Source organism: Cricetulus griseus (genome assembly GCF_003668045.3).
Source record: "Cricetulus griseus strain 17A/GY chromosome 1 unlocalized genomic scaffold, alternate assembly CriGri-PICRH-1.0 chr1_0, whole genome shotgun sequence".
Lineage (NCBI taxonomy): Eukaryota > Metazoa > Chordata > Mammalia > Rodentia > Cricetidae > Cricetulus > Cricetulus griseus.
The window spans coordinates 61884207-61909764 of NW_023276806.1; the positions used below are offsets into that span (position 1 = coordinate 61884207).

At 43.8% G+C, this 25558-nt stretch overlaps 1 protein-coding gene across 5 annotated transcripts in view; it reads left to right on the top strand.

Annotated features, from left to right (window-relative positions):
* Nucleotides 1–22164, top strand: part of Snx27 (sorting nexin 27) — a 78381-nt gene extending 56217 nt beyond the window's left edge. For 2 of the 5 annotated variants that reach the window (XM_027393540.2, XM_035451915.1), the window contains exons 7-12: nt 556–719; nt 9511–9600; nt 16173–16322; nt 16815–16943; nt 17580–17639; nt 18508–22164. In XM_027393540.2, coding sequence (XP_027249341.1) covers nt 556–719; nt 9511–9600; nt 16173–16322; nt 16815–16943; nt 17580–17639; nt 18508–18555 — 641 coding nt within the window. In that variant the 3' untranslated portion in view covers nt 18556–22164. Of the gene's footprint in view, nt 1–555; nt 720–9510; nt 9601–16172; nt 16323–16814; nt 16944–17579; nt 17640–17740 lie in introns of all 5 variants that reach the window. The other 3 variants (XM_027393542.2, XM_027393543.2, XM_027393541.2) reach the window with 3 other exon arrangements.
* The last annotated feature ends 3394 nt before the right edge of the window (nt 22165–25558 follow it).

The following is a 25558-nucleotide window of genomic DNA, read 5'->3' on the forward strand; positions in this document are numbered from 1 at the left end:
CTGTAATCCCAGCCCAGTGGAGCAGGCTGCTTGGAAGCTACTCAGAAGAGGTCTGGACTGTGGCAAATGCCTTAAGATTTGGGGATTGGATGAGAAAGAAGTACTTTTCAGTTCTGCATAAATAAATGCAGTACATTGGCGGGTGGCTATTGGAGAGATTCCAGATGTCCCATAGCTGGGTAAGAGGAGAGGCTGCTCTGAAGACCTTTGGTGGACTTAGCTTGTCCACTTTGATGTTTGTAGCTTAGCAGATCATAGATCAAGCATTTTAACTGAATTTGGGATTTGGTACTCTCTGCAATCATGTTAGCTGAAAGACCTGTCATTCAAGCAATAGATTTCAGTCATTCATTTTACTGGCCAGAGTCTAGTTAGAAAAGGTAGAATTGGCTGGATATGCAGTTGTCATGTGTTTCTAAAGTAGAGGTTCTTGATGGATTTGGGCTGATGCTGTAATTAATGACAGCTATTGTATTGGTCTGCCTTGTATGGTTCCTACTTGGGAAGCTCCTGTATATCTCTCCACTTCATCTTTCTTTATTTTGTCTCCTTCAGTACGTAAGCTGGCACCTAATGAATTCCCTCATAAACTCTACGTCCAGAATTATACATCAGCTGTGCCAGGCACCTGCCTGACCATTCGCAAGTGGCTCTTTACAACAGAAGAAGAAATCCTCTTAAATGACAATGACCTTGCTGTTACTTACTTCTTTCATCAGGTACGTAAATAAGTCTTTCTCCTAAGAGCCAGTTTCTTTTTCTGTTTGTAGATAGCTGGTAATTTGACAATTCAGTGTGAATCCTTGGGTCCAAGTTACATTTATAGTACAGTGTATTCCATTTCGTAAGAGATATATGCTAGAGCTATGCCAGAGTTTTTTAAAAGTTTTTTTTGTTTTGTTTTGTTTTTTGTTTTTTCGAGACAGGGTTTCTCTGTGGCTTTTGGAGGCTGTCCTGGAACTAGCTCTTGTAGAACAAGCTGGTCTTGAACTCACAGAGATCCACCTGCCTCTGCCTCCCGAGTGCTGGGATTAAAGGTGTGCACCACCAACGCCCGGCAAAAGTTCGATTTTTTTTTAATCAACAAAATGAGTCTTATGATTTATACATATTCAGGGTTTCTAAAGCAGTATTATATATGCTGTGTGTCCGGGAAAGCAAAAGCAAAATATCTTTTTTTTTTTTTTTTTAAACTGTGTTCTTATATCATAGTCAACAGAAAGACTTCATGGGTATAGGGATTTCCCCCCACCAGCTAGTGTGTGATGCTTGAGTGGCTATCACCCCAGGCATCAGTAAATGTAATTCAGTTCTGACATTATCTACCTGGAAATATCAAACCCCTCAGATCAACGGCTAAATTCCTCAAACTTCCCCCATTTTAGACCTAATCACAAGTCCTCTGAAACGGCTAAACAGCTAGCTGCAGTTGAAGTTCCCAAGACCCCCTCCCCCACCACACGCTGCTACTGCTTTGAATAATTTGCTTAAACTTCTCACAGAGCTCAGGAAACTTGATATTTACTTCTTTATTACAGAGGATATTTTAAAGAACATGAATAAGCAAAAATGCAATAATGTATAGTGCGCCTAAAAAGTCTAGAGCATAGGAGCGTCCATCTTGGGGGAGCTGGGAGTGTACTGCCTTCCTGGAAGGTGGAAGAATTCTCATGTTCACTGTCCTGCAAACTGGTCATGTAAAGTAGTCCAGGAGCTCCATCTTTTGGGTTTTGGTGTGTGTGTAGAGAGAGAGAGAAAGACTTGATACATGAGCACGACTGAAATATAAGCAACCATATTAAAATGTGATTAGACATATAAGGTTTGGTTTAATGCTGTTTAGACTGAATGGTGACTCCTAGGTTGGCCTCTCTTTACAGCATTCCTTTTTCATAGGGGCCAGGACCCCCTTTATAAATAGGGATCTTGTCATGAGAGGGGTTTGTTTCATTTGGTGTGTGTTCATGTGTATAGAGTAGTAGTATGGGTAAACCTGAGCCTGTGTGTGTGGAGGCCAGAAGTCAACTTTGGGTAGTGTTCATAAGGAGTTACCCACTTCAGTTTTGAGATAGGGTCTCTCACGGGGCTTAGAACACACCATTTAGGTGTAGACTACCGGAACAGCAAGCCCCAGGGATCCTATTGTCACTGTCTCCCCAGCACTTGGATTATGAGCATATGTTACCACACTTGGCTTTTTTTTTTTTTTTTTTATAGTGTTTATGAGTGGTCAGTCTGCCTGTATGTATGTATACCATATGCATGCCTGATGCCCAAGGAACCAAAAAGAGGACATCAGATTCTTTGGATGTTACAGATAGTTATAAGTTACCATGTTGGTGCTGGAAACCAAATCTGGCTCCTTTGTAAAAGCAACAAATGCTCTTAAACAATGAGCCATCTCTCCAGCCTTGTTGTATGGAGCTATCTGTATGGGTGCTGGGGATTGAACTTAGATTCTGTGCTCACACAGCAAACAGTTTACTAACTGAGCTCTCTCTCAGCACCTTCACAGGGTCCTTTTATAGCAACTCAAAAATAGAAAGACAAGGGGAAATTAGCACAGCGCCTCTAAGGACATTCAGGGGCCTGGGAAAATGGCTTAGTGGGTAAGAGCACTGGCTCTGCAATCTTAAAGACCTGAGCTCTGACCCTTAACACTCACATTAAGAAGGAGAACATGCATATGAACTCACAGAGACTGAGGTAGCATATGTGGGGCGAGCATGGATCTGCACCAGGTTCTCTGTGTGTATGTCATGGCTTCCAGTTCAGCCTTTTCATGGGACTCCTGAGTGTGCCAACAGTTGGGTCTCTGATTCTTGTGCCTTCTTTTGGGCGCTTTTTCTTCTGTTTGTTGTCAATTCCGATGTATTAGTTTTTGTTTTTCTTACATATTTTATTATTATCCCTTAGAAACCAGTTTGTTTTCTTTTTAAAAAAAAATCTAAAATTTATTCTATTTATGTTTTTCACATCATGTATCTTGATTCCCCGTCCCTTCCCATCTGCCCTCTGCCCTGGCACCCCCCATCCAATAAAACAAAACTCAAGAGAAAAAGGAAGAAAATAAAATGAGAAAAGTAAAAAAGAGGAAGGAATTAAAAATCTTGTCATGGAACTGCAGTGTGACCCAACAAGTCACGCCACATACCCCTTGGTCCACACATCTCTGCTTGCAAGTGTTCATTGCAAAGAGTCATTGTTCTGGTTCAAGGCCCCTGGTCTCCACTATATGTTTGATGTTGGGCCCACACTAGGACTCTCCCTGGACATCTTGTGTTGCATAGATCCTGTAGCTTTGGATCTGTGGGTCAGGATCCTTTACATGTTCCAGCAGGTCATAGATGGTGTAGATGTTGGGACAGGGCAAGTCTGGGCCTGGGCAGCTGTAGGTTGGTCCACCAGGTGGGAAATGGGACATCTCTCCCATGGTCACAGTTTCAGAACTGGGCTCTTTTACACCTGCGCCAACAGTGTTGGCTCTATTGTGCTACCCTTGGGAGGTGCAGGACCTGCTCTCCTGAGTGTTGCAGCTGGTGGAGGTCAGGGACAGTCTCTCTCTCTTATGATCACAAGACCAGCTCTCTCACCTGCCCCAGGCATTGATGGGCAGAGAGGAGTTAGAAGGACAGCTCTCCCTGACCATGCTGCCACAAGGCAGATGGGTAATAGGGACAGCTCTCCCATGCTCACGATTTCAGGGCTGGCTCACCCTGTGAGCTCATGCCTGTGCTAACAGGGTTGACTTTGTTGTGATGCCCTGGTGAGGTGCAAGGCCCAGTTGGTTTTCTAATTCGATAGAAAGGGAATGGATCCAGATGGGAGGGGAGGTGGGAAGGAACTGGGAGGAGTAGAGAGAGGGGAAACTGTAATCAGGATATATTGTGTGAGAATTTTTTTTTTTTTTTAAGTTTTTTGAGACAGGGTTTCTTTGTGTAGCTTTGAAGCCTGTCCTGGAACTAGCTTCACTTAGGTTGGTCTACAGAGCGAGTTCCAGGACAGCCTGCAAAGCCACAGAGAAACTCTGTCTCAAAAATAAACAAACAAACAAACAAATATAAAAAATAAAAGGAAAAAGCTGAGTATGATGGGCATGGTGGCATACAACTTCAATCCTAGCACTCTGGAGGCAGAGGCAGGCCTCTGTGTTCCAGGACAGCCAAGGCTATTTAATGAAATCCTGTCTCAAAAAAACCAACCAAATGGGGACTGGAGAGATGGCTCAGTGGTTAAGAACATGTACTGCTCTTCCAGAGGACCCGGGTTTGATTCCCAGCACCCACGTCAGGTAGCTCACAACTACCTGTAACTCCAGCTTCAGGGAATCTGACACCACTGGCCTCCTTAAACATCTGTACCCATGTGCATACCCCCCCCACACATACATACATACATAAATACATACATATACATATAATTTTAAAAAGGAAGTAAATTAAAAACAAACACACAAAACAGTTGAGCATGACCACAAGTGCTGATAGTTCCAGTACCATGAGGTGGAAACAAGCCAATCTTCAGAGTTCACTGTCTCAAGGCAACAAAGAGGAGTGCCATAGAGGAGACACTTAGTGTCCTGCCCACTCTAGCCTCTCTGTGCATACTCATGAGTGCCAACACACACACACACACACACACACACACCGTCTTCTAAAGACAGAGTTCCAAGTATTTCTTTTTATTTCACTGGTTCCCGTTTTTAGAGGAATCGTATGTGGCATGTCTGGTGGATGGTCTGAACTCCTGCAGCTGTGTGCTCTGCATGTCTTCTTTCTGATGTCTTCTTTCTGATGTTTACTCTCATGATCTCCTGTGTGCATCTCCCATTTCTACTGCTTGAATACCTGTCGTAGTTACACCCCGCCCCCAGCCCCAGCACCTTTAATCCTTAACTTTGATAGACTAGAGTGCATACTCAGAGTCACGAAGGGGAGGGTACATGGGATATCACTTTTAAAATCTTGACTATCTGAAGATTCCCTCACGTTTGATGTTAGGGTTAGGAATAGAATTCTAGGTTGAAAATTATTTTTCTTCCAAATGTTTACAACATTATCTCTGTTTTTTAGGGGTGCAGTAGAGAGTTCGAAGCAACAGCTTTTGGGTCTGGTGGTGGGTCTCATAATACCCAGCTGATGGTGGGGGTCTCAGGCCACATGGTAATTTGGTGACCCATTGTCAAACATTCGGTTTACACTGAGACCCAATAGCAGGCCAAGAGTTGTTTCTCAAAGGGAGAACAATTGTCTTCAGATGATGATAGAGCCTTGCTCCAAAATCCCAAAGGTCTTTTCTGTGATTCACCAATAGCCAGCCAAACGCTCCAAACAGCATCCCTGTCTGCTACTGACACCTCAAGTACCATCAGGTCTGCTGGATCATATGGATGGTCCAAGTGGTAGAGCAGCCTGCGCAGCAGCCTGGACCTGGTGAAGAGATTTCTCCTGTCTGCCCCAGGCCCCACTCAGCTGGCAGCTTTTCTTGTCACTTGGTGTATGGGCTGGAGTAACAAACCCAAGTGAGGAGTGTGCTCTCCCGAATCCAGATAGACCCACTAAGTGTTCTGCTGCCACTGCTAGCAGCAGCTTCTTCCAGATTTATTTCATTTTTATATGTATGAATGTTTGGCTTGAATGGATGTTTGTATATCATGCTCATGCCTAGTACCTGCTATGGTCAGAAGAGGGCATTGGGTTCCGTGCAGCAAGAGTTATGAACAGTTGTGAGGAGTCATGTGGATGGAATTGAACCTGGGTCCTCTGCAAGAAAAACAAGTGCTCTTAACTGCTGAGCCATCTCTCCAGCTCTAGTATTGTACTTCTTGTTTGGTGGTGGGAGGGGCCAGGTGCAGTAACTTATCCTTCATCTTAGAAAGAATATCTCTATATTCCCCATGCCACTGCACTCCTAGAGATTTCTCTGAGGTAGAAGGCCCTTAAAAGTTGGTTAATTTCCTATCTTCTGATGCATGTGTGTATTACCAACAAGTCCAAAATGGCTGCTACCTCCTGCTCCCTTGGTCCTGTCAGCATAATATCAATATAGTGCACCAATGTGATACTTTGTGGAAAAGACAGATGATTAAGATCTAAATTATGACCAGGACTGGATAATTAAAATACCTTTGAGGTAAAACTATAAAGGTATAGTGCTGGCCTTGCCAGCTGAAAGCAAATTGCTTCTGGTGGCCCTTATGGACGGGAACTGAGATAAAGGCATTTGCTACATCAGCAGTTGCGTCCCATGTTCCAGGAGATGTCCACTGTCATTCTCCACGATCTACCTGCCCCCTGAGTAGGTCACATAAGAGAGTTAAAGGGAGATGTGGAAACCACATCCCGCACATCTTTCCAGTCCTTGGTGGTGGCACTAATTTCTGCAGTTCCTCCTGGGATTCGATACTGGTTTTGATTCACTTGATAGGCAACATTGTAGTGGCATCTTGCCTTGCCAGTGAACTTGTGGTAGTGGCCACACCCTTTGGGCGTGGTCTCAGGTGCAGATGTGACCCGTTATAAGGTAGAGGAGGTGCTGGCTCATGCTCTCTTGGGTCTCTGAGAGCATCAGAAGGGCAGAGACTGCATCTTGTGGAGCAGGAAGACCATGGCGGTTCTTTACTCTTATCTGTCTGCTTCCCTAATAAACACCTGTTTATCATCCATCTTGAGGTCTCATGGACACATTTAAACCCCGACTTCAGGTGGCTTCCATTTGGCCTTTCCAACCATAATGACCCTCACTCCACAGGTCAGGGAGCCAATGTGGGAATTCCACCAACTTCTGAGTATATCTATCCCAATTATACAATATGGAACTGGGGAATAGCCACAGACTGAGTCCTGAGACCCACTGGACCCACTGTGAGTTGGACTTTAGGCAAAACTCCATTAATCACTTGACTCCATAAGCTCCTACTTTAACTGGAGGGCCACAGTGTCTTGTGATCTCCTGGAATCAATGTCAATTCAGAACCACAGTTACCCTTGTAAAAGACCTTATGCCCATTTGGGGTAGGACTGCAGAATGGCTAGCAGTAAAAATTTAAGGTATTTTATCAAGTGTCTTCCTCAAGGGAATCAAGCTGGTCTCAAGCTGGTTCAAGTCTGATAGTTGGGTCACAGGCTGAGATTCCTTCTTGCCACCATCCAGTGTACCCTTTCTTTACATTTGTTTGAAAATTTTTCTGCATATATAGATGGAGCAAAAATGCAGTAGGCTTCTTAACTGTTTCAAGCCTGGAAGCACCATGGCTAATTAGTTAGTACCAAAGGTCCCTTCAAGTCATGCCACCATTAAATCATTTCGCCTGAGCTGACCATTACAGATTAGACCATATGGACCTTTCTCTGTCTGGGTTGCCCATTACGGTAACTACCACCACTTTCCCTTTGGTGATTCAGTGCTGCCTGCCACCTGGCCCCTGCTACTCCAGGACCCAATCAAACCCGTTGCATTTTATTCATCCAACTGAGTAACTGCATCTCCAGCCCTAAGGTCTAGCACAAGGAAAAGGGCAATGACAAAGCCCTTCAAATGTGCTGATGCCTCTCTCACAATTTGCATCTTATAAGATTAGTGAAGAGCATGTCTTCTGGGCCTTCCCACTGGGGAGGATTAGATTTTACACAACATACCCACTCTGTTGCAGTTCCCCTGAACCTTAAAATTCCTCATCAACATTGAACCAAGGGATATCAGGGACCTTCAGCTTCTTTTCAGTAGGCCATCTTTTAACAAATGCTTCAGCCAACTGGTCAAGCTTTCAACACCTTTTAAAACTGTGTGGGCGGGCTGGAGAGATAGCTCAGCGGTTAAGAGCACTGACTGTTCTTCCAGAGGTCCTGAGTTCAATTCAACCACATGGTGGCTCACAACCACCTTGAATGAGATCTGGTGCCCTCTGCTGGCATGCAGGCAGAAGACTGTATACATAATAAATAAACTCTTCAAACAAACAAAAAACTGTGTGGGCTTCCTTGTTAAACCTCAGTGGGTCCATATTCATAAACTCAGCCTAGCCCAGTTTTATGTTCCTTCTACCTCATTCCACACCCTTAAAATTCATTCCCAAGCATATTCTCCAGACTGCTGTTTGAATTAATTAGCAAATTCATTGAAGCCTTTAGTGATACAGTGTACCCCTTCATGACCACACCCTTGATCTCCTCTGTAGGAGCCTGCTTAGCCTTAAGTCTGGTTATGAGTCTAGAGGCAACTATTGGTGGCCCTGAGGGACATCAGTAGTGTCTTGACTGGCATCTCCTTCAGAGAAAGCCACTGCTGCTTCAGCAGGCAATGAAGGATTGGTTCCTCCAGGCAGTGGTGCTGGTGATGCATCCTCTGCTGAGGCAGACAACCCCTTGAGAATCAAAGTCCTCAGCCTTGGGGTCCTCTCATACATCTTTACCTCAGTTACAAGATCCCATTCTTTGTTGATCAGTGTCCTTGAACAATGACACCCTCTGAGTCTGTGACTTGGGTAACTATTACTGTAGGTCAACCAGCCTTACAATGAGGGCTTGGGTTTGATTTTCTGCAGCTTGAGCTCTGTGGCTGCTAGAGAGAAGATTCTCTTCCAGGGCACACTTAGAAGCTTTTTAGACTGTTGATGTGAATCTGGAGCTGGCTGATTTTTTTTTTCATTGAGCTCATGCTTTTTCATTGTCAGTTTAACCAGAGTTTCTAGCAACCAGCATCATTGTTTTCTTTACTTACCCCAAATTGTCAAAAGCTTTACAGTCATTAAATTCCATTTTTTTTTTTTTTTTTTGATTTTTCGAGACAGGGTTTCTCTGTGTAGCTTTGGAGCCTGTCCTGGCACTCGCTCTGGAGACCAGGCTGGCCTCGAACTCACAGCAATCCGCCTGCCTCTGCCTCCTGAGTGCTGGGATTAAAGGCGTGCGCCACCAACGCCCGGCTAAATTCCATATTTCTAGTCATGGGCCTTCAATGTTCATTACTATCAGGGCAGGCTTCAGTAACTGTAGGTGTCAGTGAATTGCAGTGCATATTCCAGATACTTCAGAAATTCATCCATATAGGGCAGTGTGGTTCACACCTTTAATCCCAACATTTTAGAGACAGAGACAGGCAGGTCTTTGAGTTCAAGGTCAGCCTGGTCTACAAAGCAAGTTCCAGGGCAGGCAGAGCTTTTACACAGAGAAACCCTGTCACAAAAAAAAACAAAACCAAGAACCAAAAATTCATCCTTATAATTCTGTTTCTCTAGAACCACTCCTGTATTAGTTAGGGTGTGTGTGTGTGTGTGTTTCAAGACAGGGTTTCTCTGTGTAACAGTCCTGGCTGTCCTGGAACTCACTTTGTAGACTAGGCTGGCCTCGAATTCACTGAGATCCGCCTGCCTCAGAGTTCTCAATACAGTAGTTGTTCAGTACACAAGACACAAGCGTATCACTATGGTGATGATGGTGGTAGTTGAGGTGAATACATGCTTTCCTGAAAATGCATCTAGATAAAGTTTCTTTCTCTGCCTTTGCTTTGTGATAGGCTGTTGATGATGTAAAGAAAGGTTACATTAAAGCAGAGGAGAAGTCTTACCAGTTACAGAAGCTGTATGAACAAAGGAAAATGGTCATGGTAAGTTTGTGTCTCCAGATACTTTTATAGAATCCCTTGTTACCTCTTAAACTTCTTGTCCTGGTCAATTTTGAAAGGTACTATAATCTGGTCAGAGGCTTATTTGGTTAAGAGGGAGAGCATATAGACTTTATGCAAAAATCCCATTGTGTTTTCCCCTTTCATTACATCAAAAACTTGGATTACTATAGATAGCCATATAATTTTGTTAGTAGCCAAATAATATTCTTTTGTATGAAGAGCTAGGAATAGGGATCCACTTCTGTAATCCTAGCACTCTGGAAGTAGAGGAGGCAGGAAAAAGGGTCCTCGTTAGCTGTCTAGTGAGTTGGAGGCCAGCCTGGGCCACATGAGTCCTGTCACAAAACAGCAACAGAGTGATGTTTAAAACATAATGTGGGCTGGAGAGTTGGCTTGGTGGTTAAGAACACTTGCTGATCTTGCAGAGTATCTGAGTTCGATTCCCAGCACCCACATGGATGCTCGCAACTGTCTGCAATTCCAGTTCTAGGGAATCTGATGCCCTCTCCTGACCTCTATTGGCACTAGACACACACATGGTATACTTATATACTTGCAGGCAAAACTCTTACACGTAAAATAAATACATCTTTAAAAAAAAACTTAACATTATAAATATTCTGTAAGAACCTAGTATTTAGATTTTTTTAAATTTTTTTTAGATTTTTTTTTTAAATTTTTAATATTTATTTATTCTAGAGCTTGATGTGTAGCCCAGACTGGCCTCAGACTCTATAAAGACCAGGCTAGCCTTGAATTTGACTTGAACTTTCCATTTCAGCCTCCCAGATGGTGAGATTACAAGAATAAGCCATCACATTCAGTTAGATCTTAACATTAAAATTTAGTTTAGTTGTAAGTCATTACTTTTACAACTTATTTTTCTCCATTTGTTTAGGCAATTATGCTCAGTAGTGCTTTTTGTATGTATGATTTCCTAGAGTTGTATTTGATTTAGATACTACTGGCTTCATGTGGCTATTTAAATCTAAATTTGACATTAGTTAGAATTCATTCTTTTGGTTATACTGGCCACATTTTTTTTTTAAAGATTTTATTTATTTATTTATTTATTTATTTATTTATTTATTTATTATGTATACAGTCTTCTGCCTGCATGCCAGCAGAGGGCACCAGATCTCATTCAGGGTGGTTGTGAGCCACCATGTGGTTGCTGGGAATTGAACTCAAGACCTCTGGAAGAGCAGCCAATGCTCTTAACCGCTGAGCCAACTCTCCAGCCCCCATACTGGCCACATTTTAAGTGATAAATAGCCACATGTGGCCAGTGGCTGCCATGTTGGACAGTACAGGTATAGAACACTTCCAGCATTTGCAGGAAGTTCTGTTGGACACTGCTGCCTAGCATGTTATTTAAATGTTTTTAAATTAGTTTTTAATTTGTATCTGCCATAAATACAGATGGACATCATAAAAAAAAAAAATTCAGTCAGCCAGGCAGTGGTGGCACACACCTTTAATCCCAGCACTCTGGAGGCAGAGGCAGGTGGATCTCTGTTGAATTTGAGCCCGGCCTGGTCTACAGAGCAAGTTCCAGGATAGCCAGAGCTTTTACCTGTCTTTTAAAAAAAAAAAAAAAAAAAGAGGAAGAAGCATACTTGAGATTGTGAAACCTGAAGACCTTCAGAATGTCAATTCAAGTTTGTGGAGGCTCGGCTCCCAAAGTTCCTCTCAGGCCCTTGTGTCCATTAGACCTGGTTTGACCTTGGGCAGGTCAGTTGGGAGAGCACAGATCTCTTTAGAATGGACCCTCAGCCCATTCACCTGAAGTGTACTGCTCTGTTAGGTACCACGCCTCTCTCTTACGAACTATTGAACATTTATAAAACGTCCTTTACTATGCCTTTCCAAGTGGTCCACTTATTAAGGCATATGTAATAACTCAAGGTCATATTTAGCTTATGGACAGAACAATTGTGTGTGCCTTTTGTTTTTATAGACAGGGTCTCATGTGCCTGGGCTGAGGTGGTTGCACTTGCTGTCCTGCCAAAGCTGGCCTTGAACATTGTCCCACTTCCATCTCCCAGATGTATACCACCATGCCTAGCTTTAAAATGTTGTTTTTTAGGGCTGGAGAGATGGCTCAGTGGTTAAGAGCACTGTCTGTTCTTCCAGAGGTCCTGAGTTCAATTCCCAGCAACCACATGGTGGCTCACAGCCATCTGTAATGAGATCTGGTGCCCTCTTCTGGCATAAAGGTGTACATGCAGATAGAACACTATACATAAAAAAAATGTTTTTTTAGATACATGTAAATGTGTTAGAAAATAAAAATTTACCTTTTCTAGTTTTGAATTTATGTAACTTTTCAATGTTTCTTCTTTTCAAGTTTGCTACAAACTCAGCAGTGCAGGGATTGTCCAACAAAAACTGAGAAATAATGCCGCCCTGAGAATCTCAAAACTTGTTCCCAATGAGAGTACATCTGGCATCTTTTCAAGGACATGGTGCCCTTGGTTTCCATTCAGATTATTTTTAGAGTTCAGGCCAGTAAGAACTCTCTTGAAGGTCTTTGGCTTTCAGGGTTACATCTTTGAATCCATGGGCAGGAAAAGGAGATTCGGGCTGTGCTGGTCCTGTTCTAGCCTGGTGATGAAGTGCCACTTCCTTTTACACAGTGCACTGGGTGAAGTCCTTACCCAGTGTCTTAGTCACTCTTCTCACAGGTCAGGACGAAGCACCTTCAGAGAGGAAGAATTTGCCTGGCTTACAGTTAGAGGGATATAGTGTGTTATGGTGATGAGAGTGGGAGACAGCTGGTCAAGGCCTGCCCCTAGTGACCTACGTCTTCCAGTAAAGCTCCACTTCCTGAAGGCTCCATAGCCTTCCTAAAACAGTGCCAGCCAGCTGGGGACCAAGTGTTTAGACACATTTCCCATTCAAACCACAGTATCTCAGGTCATGTGACCAGTCAGGGTAGAGCTAAAATTTGGAGTGTGTTGGAACGCCAGTGCATGTTTTCCCAGAATCAAGGGAGAGAGAATGACCTGAGTGACCTCCACTTCCAGGTGGCAGTGGGAAAAGCCCCAGGAATAATACTTGCTTAATATCATGGAGCATTCAGGATAAACAGAGGTCCATACCTCCTCATCTGGTCGCTTTTTCCAATCTTTGCCTTTATCTGCTTGCTGCTTAAAAAGAAATCTATACAGAGGGCTAGGTATGGTGGTACAAACATGTGATTCCAGTACTCAGGAGGCATTCACAGAAGCACAAGTTTAAGGCTAGCCTGGTGTTCTTATTCTGTTCCATGCCAGCTTACAGGGATGGATCTTACATAAGACCCTACCTCAAAGACATTCACCCCTCCACCCACAAAAAAACTGTGCAGTACAGTTCCCCTGTTAGGAATATGGCAGGCATGTTCATCGGAACAGCAGAAGTGTGTCCCGAAAGAGACAGTTCTCACTGAATGAATTTCTTTCATGCCAGCTGTTTTTTGTTAAAAAAGCATGAGCAAAACTAATCCACAGGCTCTGTGGCACCCACCCACCTGCATTACAGGTTGTTAAGCACCGTGGAGCTGTGCATTGAGCCTGTCAGTGTTTCTGATGATTGTGCTGGAAATATGGCTTGGATTGGATATTGAAGGCCTGGGGTCAGGATATTCTTTTTCCTTTACTATTTCATTGTAAACTTTTAAACACATGGAGAAGCTAAAAAGAAAGTAGAGAAGGTCCAGAAGGCCTCATGTACCCCTGCTGCGCTGCCTGGCAGGGTTCACCTTTCTAATCTGCATGCTTTGTTTGGCTCTGTCATGTACTAGAGGGTTTTTTTATTTGCTTGCTTCTCTGTGATGCCAAAGGTTGAACCCAGGGTGTCACAAATGTTTGGCAAGTACTGTTTCACTGAGCTAACTTCCCAGTCCCTACCCTGTGAGTTGTTTTTGTTTTGAATGTGTTATGTATGTTTGTCTGCTTCTCTGTATATATCCCATGTGCATGCAGTGCCAATCCAGAAGAGGGTGTCATATCTTCTGGAGCTAGAGTTATAGACAGTTGTGAGCTCCCCAGTGTGGGTGCTGGGAACCAGACTCTGATCTTCTGCAAGCATAGCAAGTATTCCTAAATGCTGACCTGTCTCCCCAGCCCCCTGCTCTGGAGTCTTTAAAAGTAATTTCCAGATATGTCATTTTGCAACCATTCTTTTTTGTACACCATGTGATTGTATCACCACTCCCTGAGTTCTCAAGCTATTCTTGAGAGAGAAAATGGTTGAGCCTTTTGGCTAATAATAATGGAGCTTTTAAAAGGTTTTTAACTCTTGGGGGGTTGTGGCACATGCCTTTAATCCCAGCACTCAAAAGGCAGAGGCTGGTGGATCTCTGTGAGTTTGAGAACAACCCCGTTTACAGAGCAAGTTCCAGGACAGCCAGAGTTACACCTGTTGGGTGATGGTGGTACACACCTTTGATCCCAGCACTCGGGAGGCAAAGGCAAGTAGATCTCGTTGAGGCTAACCTGGTTCCAGCCAGGCTACACAGAGAAATCCTGTCTTGAAAGAGAAAATGAAAACAAATTTTTTTAAATTATCATTTATTAATTATCTAATTACCCATCAAATTCTGTGCTTATATATTTTGTATTTGATGCTAACAAATAAATAATATTACAATGTAGATTCTGTCATTATTTCCCACTTTATAGAATAAGAAACTAAGGCTCTGGGGTTGAGTACCTTGCCTAAGGTTCTGTAGCTAGGAAATATACAGTTTGGATTCCAGTGCAAGGTGACCTGATCCCAGCCCAGTGACCCAGTCAGTCCTCTGTGTGCTGTTGTCTATCCAGGCCTGCTGCTGGTTATAGAATTCTTGCCCATTCCTTACACCTACCTTTTGTTATATTTACCTGTGTGCAGCAGAGTTTGTTTTTCTTCTCATAGTTCTGGAACAGTCAACAGTATCTGTCTGCTGGTACAGGAAGGACAATAGAAAGGAAGAGACAGGTGGAGTAGTGTGGTGGGTGGAAGGAGGCTTTGAAGTTTTTGGGTTCTTCTGAACTCACCTGCCTCTGTTCTTGCATATTCTATGTTGTCTTTACTGAAGAAGAAATATAAAGTAGGCAGGGTATGATCCCCTAAGTCCCTAAGAGCAGTAGCAGTGTTTTAAGTGTCAATCACCAGTAGCAGAGCCATAGATTGCCTAGTGCCTTTTTTTTTTTTTTTTTTTTTTTTTTTGTGCTTGTGACATTTCTTGCTAAGAGAAAAGGCAATTAGCTATCTGGTTTCAGTTTGGAAGTCCTACCCTTATACTGAGGTCACCTAAGGTAGTGTGCCTCTGCACATACCAACAGTGTCCTGGTCTTGTGTGACTTTCATGTACGGGTGTGGAGGCTCAATCCTGTAGGCTTATTTCCCAGGTAATCCTTGAAAGCTCAGACAAACATGAGTCTTTCTGTTTCCTTCTTTATCTCCCTTTGTCTGTTTCTCCTTTATACTTCATCCATGTGTCTTCTGTTCTTTATTGCTCAACTTGGAATGTGAGTTTAGTTAGAGACCAGCTGTAACAGTAGATCAGGAGCAAGGCTGAGTGAGCTTCAGAGTGAGGATCATGCATTTACTTGATTTGGGTCCAGATGCTTTTTGAGGAAATCCATTATCTTAGTTTCATCCATGCTGCTGTGATGAAATACCCTGACAAGCAGTGGAAGGTTTATTTTAGTTCACAATTCCAGGCCGTGGTCCACCATTGCAGAGAACTTGAAATAGCTAGTCACTGAACGCCTACAGTACATACATTCAAGCCTGTATTCAGCTCACCTTTTTCTCTTTAGACAGCCTAACAGCCAAACCCAGGGAGTTGTGCCACTCCTGTTTAAGCTGGGTTTCCCAGGTAGTTTAATCAGGTGATCCCCCACAGATGTTCCCATAGGCAACCCAGTCTAGATAGTTCTTCACTGAGCCTCCTTCCTCAGTTGATTTTAGAATGTGTCTGGTTGACAATTAAAGCTAACTACCACACATACATTCTTGAGACTCGGGGGACAACTGGGTCACTTAGGAATTAGTTGATGGTGAAGAAAGGAAAGTCCAGGGATCTAGTTCTAATTGTTCCATTTCTGATGAAAAACCTCACTCTATATTTTGTAAATGACTGGGGTTTTTTTTGTTGTTGTTCAGTTTAGTTTTAACATGTTATGAGTGTGAGTTGTGGAATAGTTTAGTCTTCATCATTAAGACCAGTGTAACTTGATTAGAGAGGATGGGGGGAACTATTATGAAGATAGATTAGATTTCCATCCCTTAAGTACAATGAAAAGAGAGGACCACACGGGCTGCTTTCTAGTGCAAGAGGTCTTCTGTCACTTTGTTTCTGTATCAACCTTAAATGAAGAATGGGTGTTAGAAGGATGAGAGTAAAAGCTGAAAATGGGATAAAAGAGTGTCACAGAGGCTGACCCAGTGCAGAGACAAATGTGAAATCCGAAGCCAGGTCTTTGGATAGTTAGGTGAAATACTCTTGTCCATTCCAGTAACTGCACTTTTTGCTTCTTTATGACGTGGTTTTCATTCTTATTCATTTATTTATTTAGTACCTCAACATGCTAAGGACTTGTGAGGGCTACAATGAAATCATCTTCCCACACTGTGCCTGTGACTCCAGGAGAAAGGGGCATGTTATCACAGCCATTAGCATCACGCACTTTAAACTTCATGCCTGCACTGAAGAAGGGCAACTGGAGGTAAGAGTTTTGCCTGGGGCTGGGCCAGGAGCTCTGTCAGTGGGCGCTTTGATACTTAATTCTGTGTTTTAGTTCCTCTTTGTAGAGCAAATGAAATCAAAACTGTGTTTTTGATAATCAGCAACTCCACATTGATCCTCATTTCACTGGCTTCTTACACCAAATTACTCATTTTTGACTATGGGTGTGTGTGTATGTGTGTGTGTGTGTGTGACAAACACTCGCGCACACACACACACACACACACACACACACACACACACACACACACAGAAGTGCCTATGCAGTGGTGCATGTGTGGAGGTTATAAGACAACTTTGTGGAGTCATTTTCTCTTTTTCCACCTTTGGTGGGTTCTGGGGCTCAAACTCAGGTCAACTTGCCCAGTGTGTACTTACGCACTGAGCCACCTCACAGCCTTTCCCTGAGACACGAGCATTTCTCCATCAGAATCCCTTGGTAGACCTTACTCTGATGTTCTTGGCTGTCTAGAACCAGGTAATAGCGTTTGAATGGGATGAGATGCAGCGATGGGACACAGATGAAGAAGGAATGGCCTTCTGTTTTGAATATGCACGAGGAGAGAAGAAGCCTCGATGGGTTAAAATCTTCACACCATATGTGAGTGGGAGATGGGAGGCATGGGGGAAATAGATTGGGATTTTGAAGTAAATCCTAGTGGTAACTAAAGGAAAAATAGCATGAATCTGGGGCTCTAGGAAGCAGCGAAGTTATGATCTGGGAGAGCTCCTTCTCTCCATTGTCTTGCCATAGTTGGTGTTTATTGCTCTTGTTTATTTGTTTATGACAAGGTCTCATTATATAGCCATGGTTGGCCTGGTTGCTCATGTAGACCAGGCTGACTTTGAACTCAAGTTCAAAGAGATTCAACTGCTTCTGCCTTCCAAGTGCTGGGATTAAAGATGAATGCCACCATACCCTTGATTTCTCCATAGTATTTCTATAGCCCCCGAATACATGCTTTTATTCTTTTGTTAATAACCATAAGATCAAAAAGACGGTTAGACATTTTGTCCTGCTCTGCTTGTGAAATTTGCATCCTGTATGTCATAGTCACCACTAGGAGGAGCTAGAGAACAATAGATTGCCAGGTCTGAGGTCACTGCAGGATTTTTTTCTCTCCTGGGTGAATTTGGAAGGTGGGATGATAGAACTGAAGTTAAAAGGTGTGGTCTTGTGCCTGGTCTTGGAAGTCAGTGAGTACTGCTGCCTTTATTTTTATTTTTATTTTTTCAGTTCAATTACATGCATGAGTGCTTTGAGAGGGTGTTCTGCGAGCTCAAGTGGAGAAAAGAGGTAATTTTAAAGAATTCTTGAAATTTCTTCATCTTCTTGTTTAAAATTTATAGGCCCATGACCAAATACCGGGACCCTCACCTCCATTTCTGTCTTTCTAGGAATATTAGTTAGAGACTGATTATCCTATGTGAGCCAGAACATTCTCCCAGCGAGGCTGGCTTCTGGATGGTGAATGGGCTGTGCAAAAAAGCCCTGCTACTTCCCTTGTATAGAGGGTGGACACTGGCTGCAGGCTCTCCCATCTCTCATGACTTCATGGACTCTCTTCTGCCTGTTTGTTTGATTTTTGTTGTTGTCATTGTTGTTTTAATCAAATAACCCACCATGCTGTTCCTGATCCAGGAGAGCACCTGCCCTGAGTTTTAGCCATCTGTCTGGATAAGTCTCAGTAGAGAGTCTTTCTTCACTAACCAAGGACATATGTGGGCGAGATTTGTTGCTACTGTTGTTTATAGGCATCAGTGCTGGAGCAGAATTTAGTGGAAGACTCTGTCTAAATGCTTAGCTACTTATTCTCAAAGAAAATCGGGAGAGATTAAAAGGTACAGTCAGTCATGTGCAAGTTGATGTTCTTGCTATAGTAGAAAGAACACTGGGCTCTGCAAGTCATCTGGGATTTCTCCTGCTTCTTTTATCTGTGATTTTGGGCAAAGCAACCTCCTTAGATCTGAAGCCTCTTGTAAAACAGGAAGACTGAGCCAAGTGGTAAAATTGAGAGTCCTCTGTCCTCGAAGTGGCTGTGGTTCTGGATGGGAAGTCGGATCCAGTTGTCAGCCAGGCTTGCAGCTCCAGTTCTGTTTGAAGGTTGTCTCCAGATCAGAGGCCACACTGCTCCTAAGTAACTCTTCTTTTTTTTCCCTTTCAGAATATTTTCCAGATGGCGAGGTCACAGCAGAGGGATGTGGCCACCTAGCCTTTCCTCATCCCTTCCCTTCTCCTTGCCCTCATCCTCTTATCCCTTTTGTCTCCCATGCCAGACAGTAACCATTAACACAAAAGAAGAAAAAAAGGAAAAAAAAAGTCAATATATTCCAAAGTCCTAAGCTAAATATTACTAACTCCCTATGAATTTCACATCTCTGGAACTGAGCTGGTAGAGAACAGCAGGTTGATAGTGCCAGAAGTCCACTGAGATCAGGCAGAAATAGCCCAACCAACTTGCCAAAGGCATCTTTGTTGTTTTCCCTGGGCCTCATACCAACAGACTCTCCTTGTACTATATTTTTAAAACTGGAACTATGAACTCCATCCATTTGCACTGTTCAAGCATATATATGTATGTATGTAAAAAATTATATATACACAAATTAGCTGCACGTATATACATATATATATATTTCTTTTTAAATTTCATATTGATGGCAGTACCTTTTTTAGCTTGTGTTTTTACACACCTTTCACTGAATTCATGACCTCTCTCTTGCTCTCTTTATTTTGAAACAAACTTTAAAAAGGAAAAAAAAAATTACAGGGAAAATACCTCTCCTCATGAAGGACTCGAAAAGTTTACAACCTGCTTGGGTTTTCCCCCTTTTTTTGTATCGAGTACAGTTTCTGGCTGTTGGTTTGCCATAGAGTCTGAGGAGCAAGGAGTGTAGTGTCTTTATCTTCAAGAGGGTGCTGAGGAGGAAAACGGCTGTTTCTCAAGAGCAATGAGACTGCAGGTCTACAGGAGTCTAAAAGACCTATGGTCTCAATTCAAAGTCATTTTCCTGGTCCGTCGTTCCCACTTACGACTTACTAGTGCATTCTGCATCTCCTTCCTGTTTCTCTAGGGTCTTATATGCTTCCTTTCAGCTGGCCCACAACTGAGTTGAGGGTAGTGTCAGGAAGCTGTTACCACAGGGAACTCTTCTTCTGCGACACAGATAGTATTAGGGACTAGGAGAAAGCCTAACATCTGAGGCACAAAGGTTGGATATCTGCAGGGAAGGAAGAAGCAATGCCTCCTATTTATAAGGGTTTTGCCTCCTCCATTCCTGTCCAGTAACCACCTATGTTTTATATCCTCCATGACTTCCTTAAACAGTTGTATGGGGAGGGAGTGGCTTGGGTAAACTTAAGAGTCTGGTCTCAGTCAACCAAATCATAGCCCTATTCATGCCAAGTAAGGGCCCAGGAAGAAGTGGAAGTAAGCTGGATTTTGGTTGATCACCACCTGTTACTTCAAAGGGGACTAAAGAGAGATCTCTCAAAGAGTTCCTCATCTGGGGCTGGGGCTGGGCTAGGCCTCCGTTGGTAGAGTGCTTGCCTAGTATTCATAAAGCCCTAGGTTCTGTCCCCAGCACCACATAAACCTGGGTGTGGCAGTGCACACCTATAATCTCAATACTTAGGAGGGGAGAGCAGCAATGTCAGAAGTTCAAACCCATCCTCTGCTACTAAGTGAGTTCAAGGCTATCCTGGATTCCATGAGATCCTGTCTCAGAAGTAGAAGAGGTTCTTGACCACCCTTCCAATTAGATTTCTAGGACCTAAGAGCTACATCTGAGGCACAGGCTAGGGCTGGCACTAGGATAATATTTTCAGACCTTGAGTTCCTGCTTCCCTACTTTACTTTCCAAATAGAAGCCTCCACAGGCTGGCATCCTTGGCTTTATGTAGCTATAGGGCGACTGGAATTGGGTGTAGTTGGCAGTGTTGCATTTGGTGTAAAAGTTTTCATACTCACACTATGAGGCCACTTTTTGGTCCATTATTCTGGCAGCCACTTGTCCCAAGAAGGTGTAAACCTTTTAGGACAGCCTATTCCTTCCCTCTCCAAATCTGTGGGACCATAAAGTATGTAAGAATGGTGAGTGTTTAAAGTTGATTTGAAGGCTTTAATCCAGGCTCAACTCTTCCTTCTGGCTTTAATAATGAGTCTGTACCTTAAAAGTAGATGCATTGATTTCCACTCCAAGATGCTTTGGAGACCATCTTTGTTCACACTGTAAAAAATAGCAACAGTGTCTCCTATTCCCTCAGCGGGAAAGGCATGAAGGAGTCTACTTGACAGCCTTCCAGAGTAGAGACAGGGCTTTTTGGATGTCCCGAGGACTGAGCCCCAAAGCTGTTAGCCTGATAACAGAATCTGTATAGGAGCAGCCTACTTAAAGTAGTCTCAAAGCTGCAGCAATGAAGTGGAAAGGGGGAGGCCCAGAAGGCTCACAGAGGGACTCAAATCATGGAGGCAGAGGTCACTGTGGCGAGAGGCCCACAGGATCAAGCCCTTTTGCATGAAGCAGTGTTAGATATAACCCTATTCCATCCCCCCATTTCACCTACACTTCCTTTCTCCAGTCCCCAGTGTGTTTCTTAATCCTGGCTTCTTTCTGCCCAGGGTGGCATCTGCAGTCTTCTTTTGCAGTTTGTCTCTGAGAAAGGGAATCCCTCTCCCCAGCTGCACCCCAGCAGGATCTTCCTGGTCTCCCATTGTTTCCAACCATGTTGAGTTTCTAGTCTCTGAGAGAAAAATTCAAGAGATTTTTATGGACCCTGAGAAATCTGGCCTTGTAGGAAGCTTTGCTTAGGCAGTGCTTTGAGCTTGCTGCTCTTTGTATTTTTATCCTGTTCTCCATTTTTCTGCCCTCCCCATGCTGAAGCGTAAGCTCAGCACAGCTACAGATACATTAGTTGCTCAGGGCAGCTCCGAGGCCTGGACAGAGCTCTCAGGGAGGGACAAGATAAATATTCCAGCATCCTCTTGCCTGGCCCATTTAGTTTTATCCTTAGTTGCCTGGGCCAGTAGCTTTGAGTTATCCCCTTTTATAGCTCCAAATCTGATGCTTGAAGTAGCAAAGTAGGGCACTGATAAGAGGGGACACCTCTCTCATCTCAGAATTTCTAGCTGAAGGACCAGCTCCTAGAAAGCAGTTTTCTTAAAGGGACCTGAAGTCTCCAGGACTGGAAGGTCACCTGGCTCTCCTGTCCATTATGCTGTCTGGGGGGATGGCCTCAGCACACTGCTCTCCTTCACCAGTTTTATGGGTTACTTTAACTTCTTTTTGGATGAGGGAGAGTGTGGCCAAGTACTCAGAGCTGGTGAGAGGGAAAATGCCTCTTTAGCCCTCCACCTTGGGTTCCTCTTGCTCTAACCCTGAGTGCATCTGCCAGGCCTCCTTTACCTAGACAGCAGCAGCTCCTCAGCAGTAACTGAGGGTGTGCAGAAACCGGACTCTGGGGAGGAACAAGACTGAAGAGGGACTGATACTGGGAGGAGCACTTGGCCAGCTGCTAAACATGGTTGCCAACTTGATATCATGCCCCCCTTTTAAGCCAGTGAGCTGGGCTTTAGTTTTTCCCAGGCCATGCATCCTTTTAATTTATTTGAGAGAAACTCTAATTGTATTTTCACTGCAGTATCTTGTATTTTTATTTGTGATCTATGAAATGTGAAGAGAAAATGCAGAGACCACACTGGCTCCAGTGTTCTCCAGCCCCTGCTCTAGAGCTAACCACTCTAAGATTGTTTGGTAATGTCACTTAGTGTAATTAATTGTAACATATTCTTTTAAATAAATTGATTTATTGATGAAACAATTCTTTGGTTTCCTAGACTACAAATCCTTTGGGTTATGTGGGAAGAACTACTAAAGAGGGGCCTTTGAGAGTTCAGTTGGAATGGCTAGTCTGAAAATGACAGGCAGCATCTCACTGGGTTTTCCAGGTCACCAGAGAGGCAGGGAATGGAGGCAGGAAGGAGCGGTTCTTTTCCCAGTGGCTCCCTCAGCAATTCCATTTGCTTCCTCAGCTCTGTTTGTTGAGCTCTCCTGCACAGACTCTTGTGACTGTTCAGACTCCTTCACCAACCAAGCACAGATAAAGCCAGGCAGAACCTCTGGGACGTGGTATCATGTCCTGCCCCCACCCCCCAGCATGTGTATATCTATCTCGTTTACCAGTCAATAAGGAGACTTTTTATACGGCCCTAGCAGATGCCTAGGCAGCCCCAGGTCTGGTGCCTGAGAATAAGGGTGGTCCTGCTGTTCTTGCTCCTACACAGAGAGCACAGGTACCAGGCCACACCCTACTCAGAAGAGAGCTGTTCCCCAGAAGCCCAGCATTTCTGTTGTTGTGTGCATCTTCATTTCTTGGTATTTTCATAGCCCTTTACCACATGCTTTTGTCCCCTAGTTGACCCTAAGAGCAAGGACCACCAAGTTTGATATTTGGATTTGGGGAGAGGTGATATTCACAAACTCAGTCACCCAGTCACCAACATCCAGTATTTGGAATCTGACAAAATACTATGCCCCTAACTACTAGACTTTAAAAAATATTTTTCTCTTCAGTAATGAAAGATCCATAAAAGGTAGAATTATAGAATTACAGAGGTTAAAGTCAACACTATTAAGAAATACCATGTGTGTGGGACATTGTATGAGAAACTGTGGTAGATGTAAGCCTACTCACAGCCTTACAGAGGAGGAGACAGGGCAGCCTCATGATACACAGTGGAAGATTTCAGTGCTATAAGGACTAGAAGAAAAGGCCTAGACGTGGTGCGGGCCTATAGCCTCAGGACTTTTGGGGGCTGGGAGTGGGGCAGGAGGGTTAGGTGTGCAAGACCAGCCCTGTCTGAAAATCAAGGAAAGGCCAAGATAGTTCATTAAGATGCTTGCTACCAAGCCTGAGTTAGATCCCGTGTCCCACATGGAGGAAAGAGAAAACTGATCTCCACGAGTTGTCCTCTGCATACCCATGAGCTATATCATATGCATGTGCAGCAGTAAATGCCATAGATGCTAAGACATTGATGAAGGCATAAAGGAATTCTTAAAAGTGATATTTAATGTGAATTATTTAACATGAGTAGGATTTCATCAAGCAGGTCTCAAACAGTATTGGCCTGTTACGTACAAGACACTGCAGCAACGGAGAATGAAGAAACCCGGGGTAAGAAAGACCAGACTGTCCAAAGCATAGTGAGAATATTGTTTGAACGGAATATAGGGTATGTATAAGAATGAAGTAGGAGGTAAGGGTTCCCTAGCCCCCATTTTGTGTGTGTGTGTGTGTGTGTGTGTGTGTGTGTGTGTGTGTTCACATGTGCAAGTCACAGTGCACATGTGGGGGGTCAGAGAACATCTTGTGGCAGTTGGTTTTCCTTCCACCAAATGGACGACAGAGTCAATTAGGAGACTGGTATAATTATTCCATTAAGAAGCGAAGCAAACACAAAGCTAGGCACACACCTTTAATCTCAGTGCTTGGGAGGCAGAGGCAGGTGAATCTCTGTGTGTTTGAGACCAGCCTGGTCTACAAGAGCTAGTTCCAGGACAGCCAGACTTGTTACACAGAGAAACTCCCCTCTCCACTTCCCCCCCAAAAAAGAAGCAGACACAATGGTAACTGAAAGGAAATATTGTAGAAATCTTTCATGATGTAATAACACTGAATTCACATGAGGAGAGTAAAAGGCTCCCAAGCTGTATGTGACTAGAGAAGCAAGAATTGAGTCAGGCCAGGTGGACACACCTGCAATGCCAGCACTTGGGAAGTAAAGAAAGGGGGATTAGCAATTCAAGAGCATCTTTGGCTACATAGCAAGTTCAAGACCAGCCTGGACTACATGAGATCCTATCTCAGAAAACAAAGTGGACTAGAGAGATGCCTCATCAGTTAAGAGCACTGGCTGCTCTTCCAGAGGACCCAGGTTCAATTCCCAGCACCCACATGGAAGCTCATAACTGTAACTCCCATTTCCAGGGGATCCAATCTCCTTTTTGGTTTCTGTGGGCACCAGGCAAACATGTAGTGTAGATTCACATAAGGGTACTCACATAAGAATTTTAAAGCCAGGCATGATGGCACATGCCTCTAATCCCAGTATGAAGGGAAACAGATCGATTCCCGGAGTTTGAGGCAGTCCTGGTCTACAGAGCGAGTTCTAGGCCAGCCAGGGCTACACAAACTCTGTCTTGAAAATCCAAAAATCAATCAATCAATAAGTCTTCTGAAAGAACAACAGAAAGCCCTGAGATTTTGAAGGGAAAGTGTTTTAGTGTTGGACTATTAGATTTAGGCACAGGTGGGAAATCCAGTATCAATATCTAGGAGTTATTTGGTTAGAGACTTTTTTTGTGTGTGTGTGTATGTGCACTTGTGTGGGTTGGGATTATCTGGTACTAGCGTTACAAGCAGTTGTGAGTCATTCTGTGGGTGCTGGGACCCAGAATCGGGTCCTCTGCAAGAACAGTAAGCACTATTAACCACCAAGCCATCTCTCTGTCATTTCTTCATTGTCTCCTGATGAGCTTCTGGTGTTCTGGGCACCTGTTCAGGGCTGTAGCAGTGAACAAGGCCTATGGAAGTCACTCAACAAATGTTAGTGAACTGAAGAGCTGACTCTAGCCAGGGAAAGCAGGTGGAGGAGTGTGGAGGCAGAGGAGCAGACTGCAGGTTTCTTCAGTGGGACAGTGGGTGGGGACAGTAATGACAGTGGTGGAGCCGTCTAGACCTGAGAAGCCCGGTTGGGCCTTTGTTGTTGGACTGATGTGGAGGAAGCTGAGTGTGGTGGCCCATGCCAATAGTCTCAGTGCTTGAGGGGTTGAGGGAAGATTGTGAGTCTGAGGCTACCCTGTCTCAACCACCCCTCCCCCCACCAAAAAAAAAAAAAAACAGGGAAAAAGAAATGGAAAGGTTGTAATCCAGATTTGGACATGAGTTGGGTGTGTGTGGTAATGTTTACTAATAGGAAAAATAAGTAAGAGAAAGGGTTATACTGAAATGAGTTCAGGAGGAAAGAGGGATGCGTGGCAGGAGCTCTGCATTGAGCAGCTGAGAGGATCTAGTCCATTGGATGGAAATTTTTCTTTTGGCAAGAGAGTTGGCTCTTAAAGAAATAGACAGCAAACCCTGTGTGGTAGTACACACCTGTGATACCATAGCTTGGGAAGTGGAGACAAGAGCAGCAGTTCAAGTTCATCCTCGAC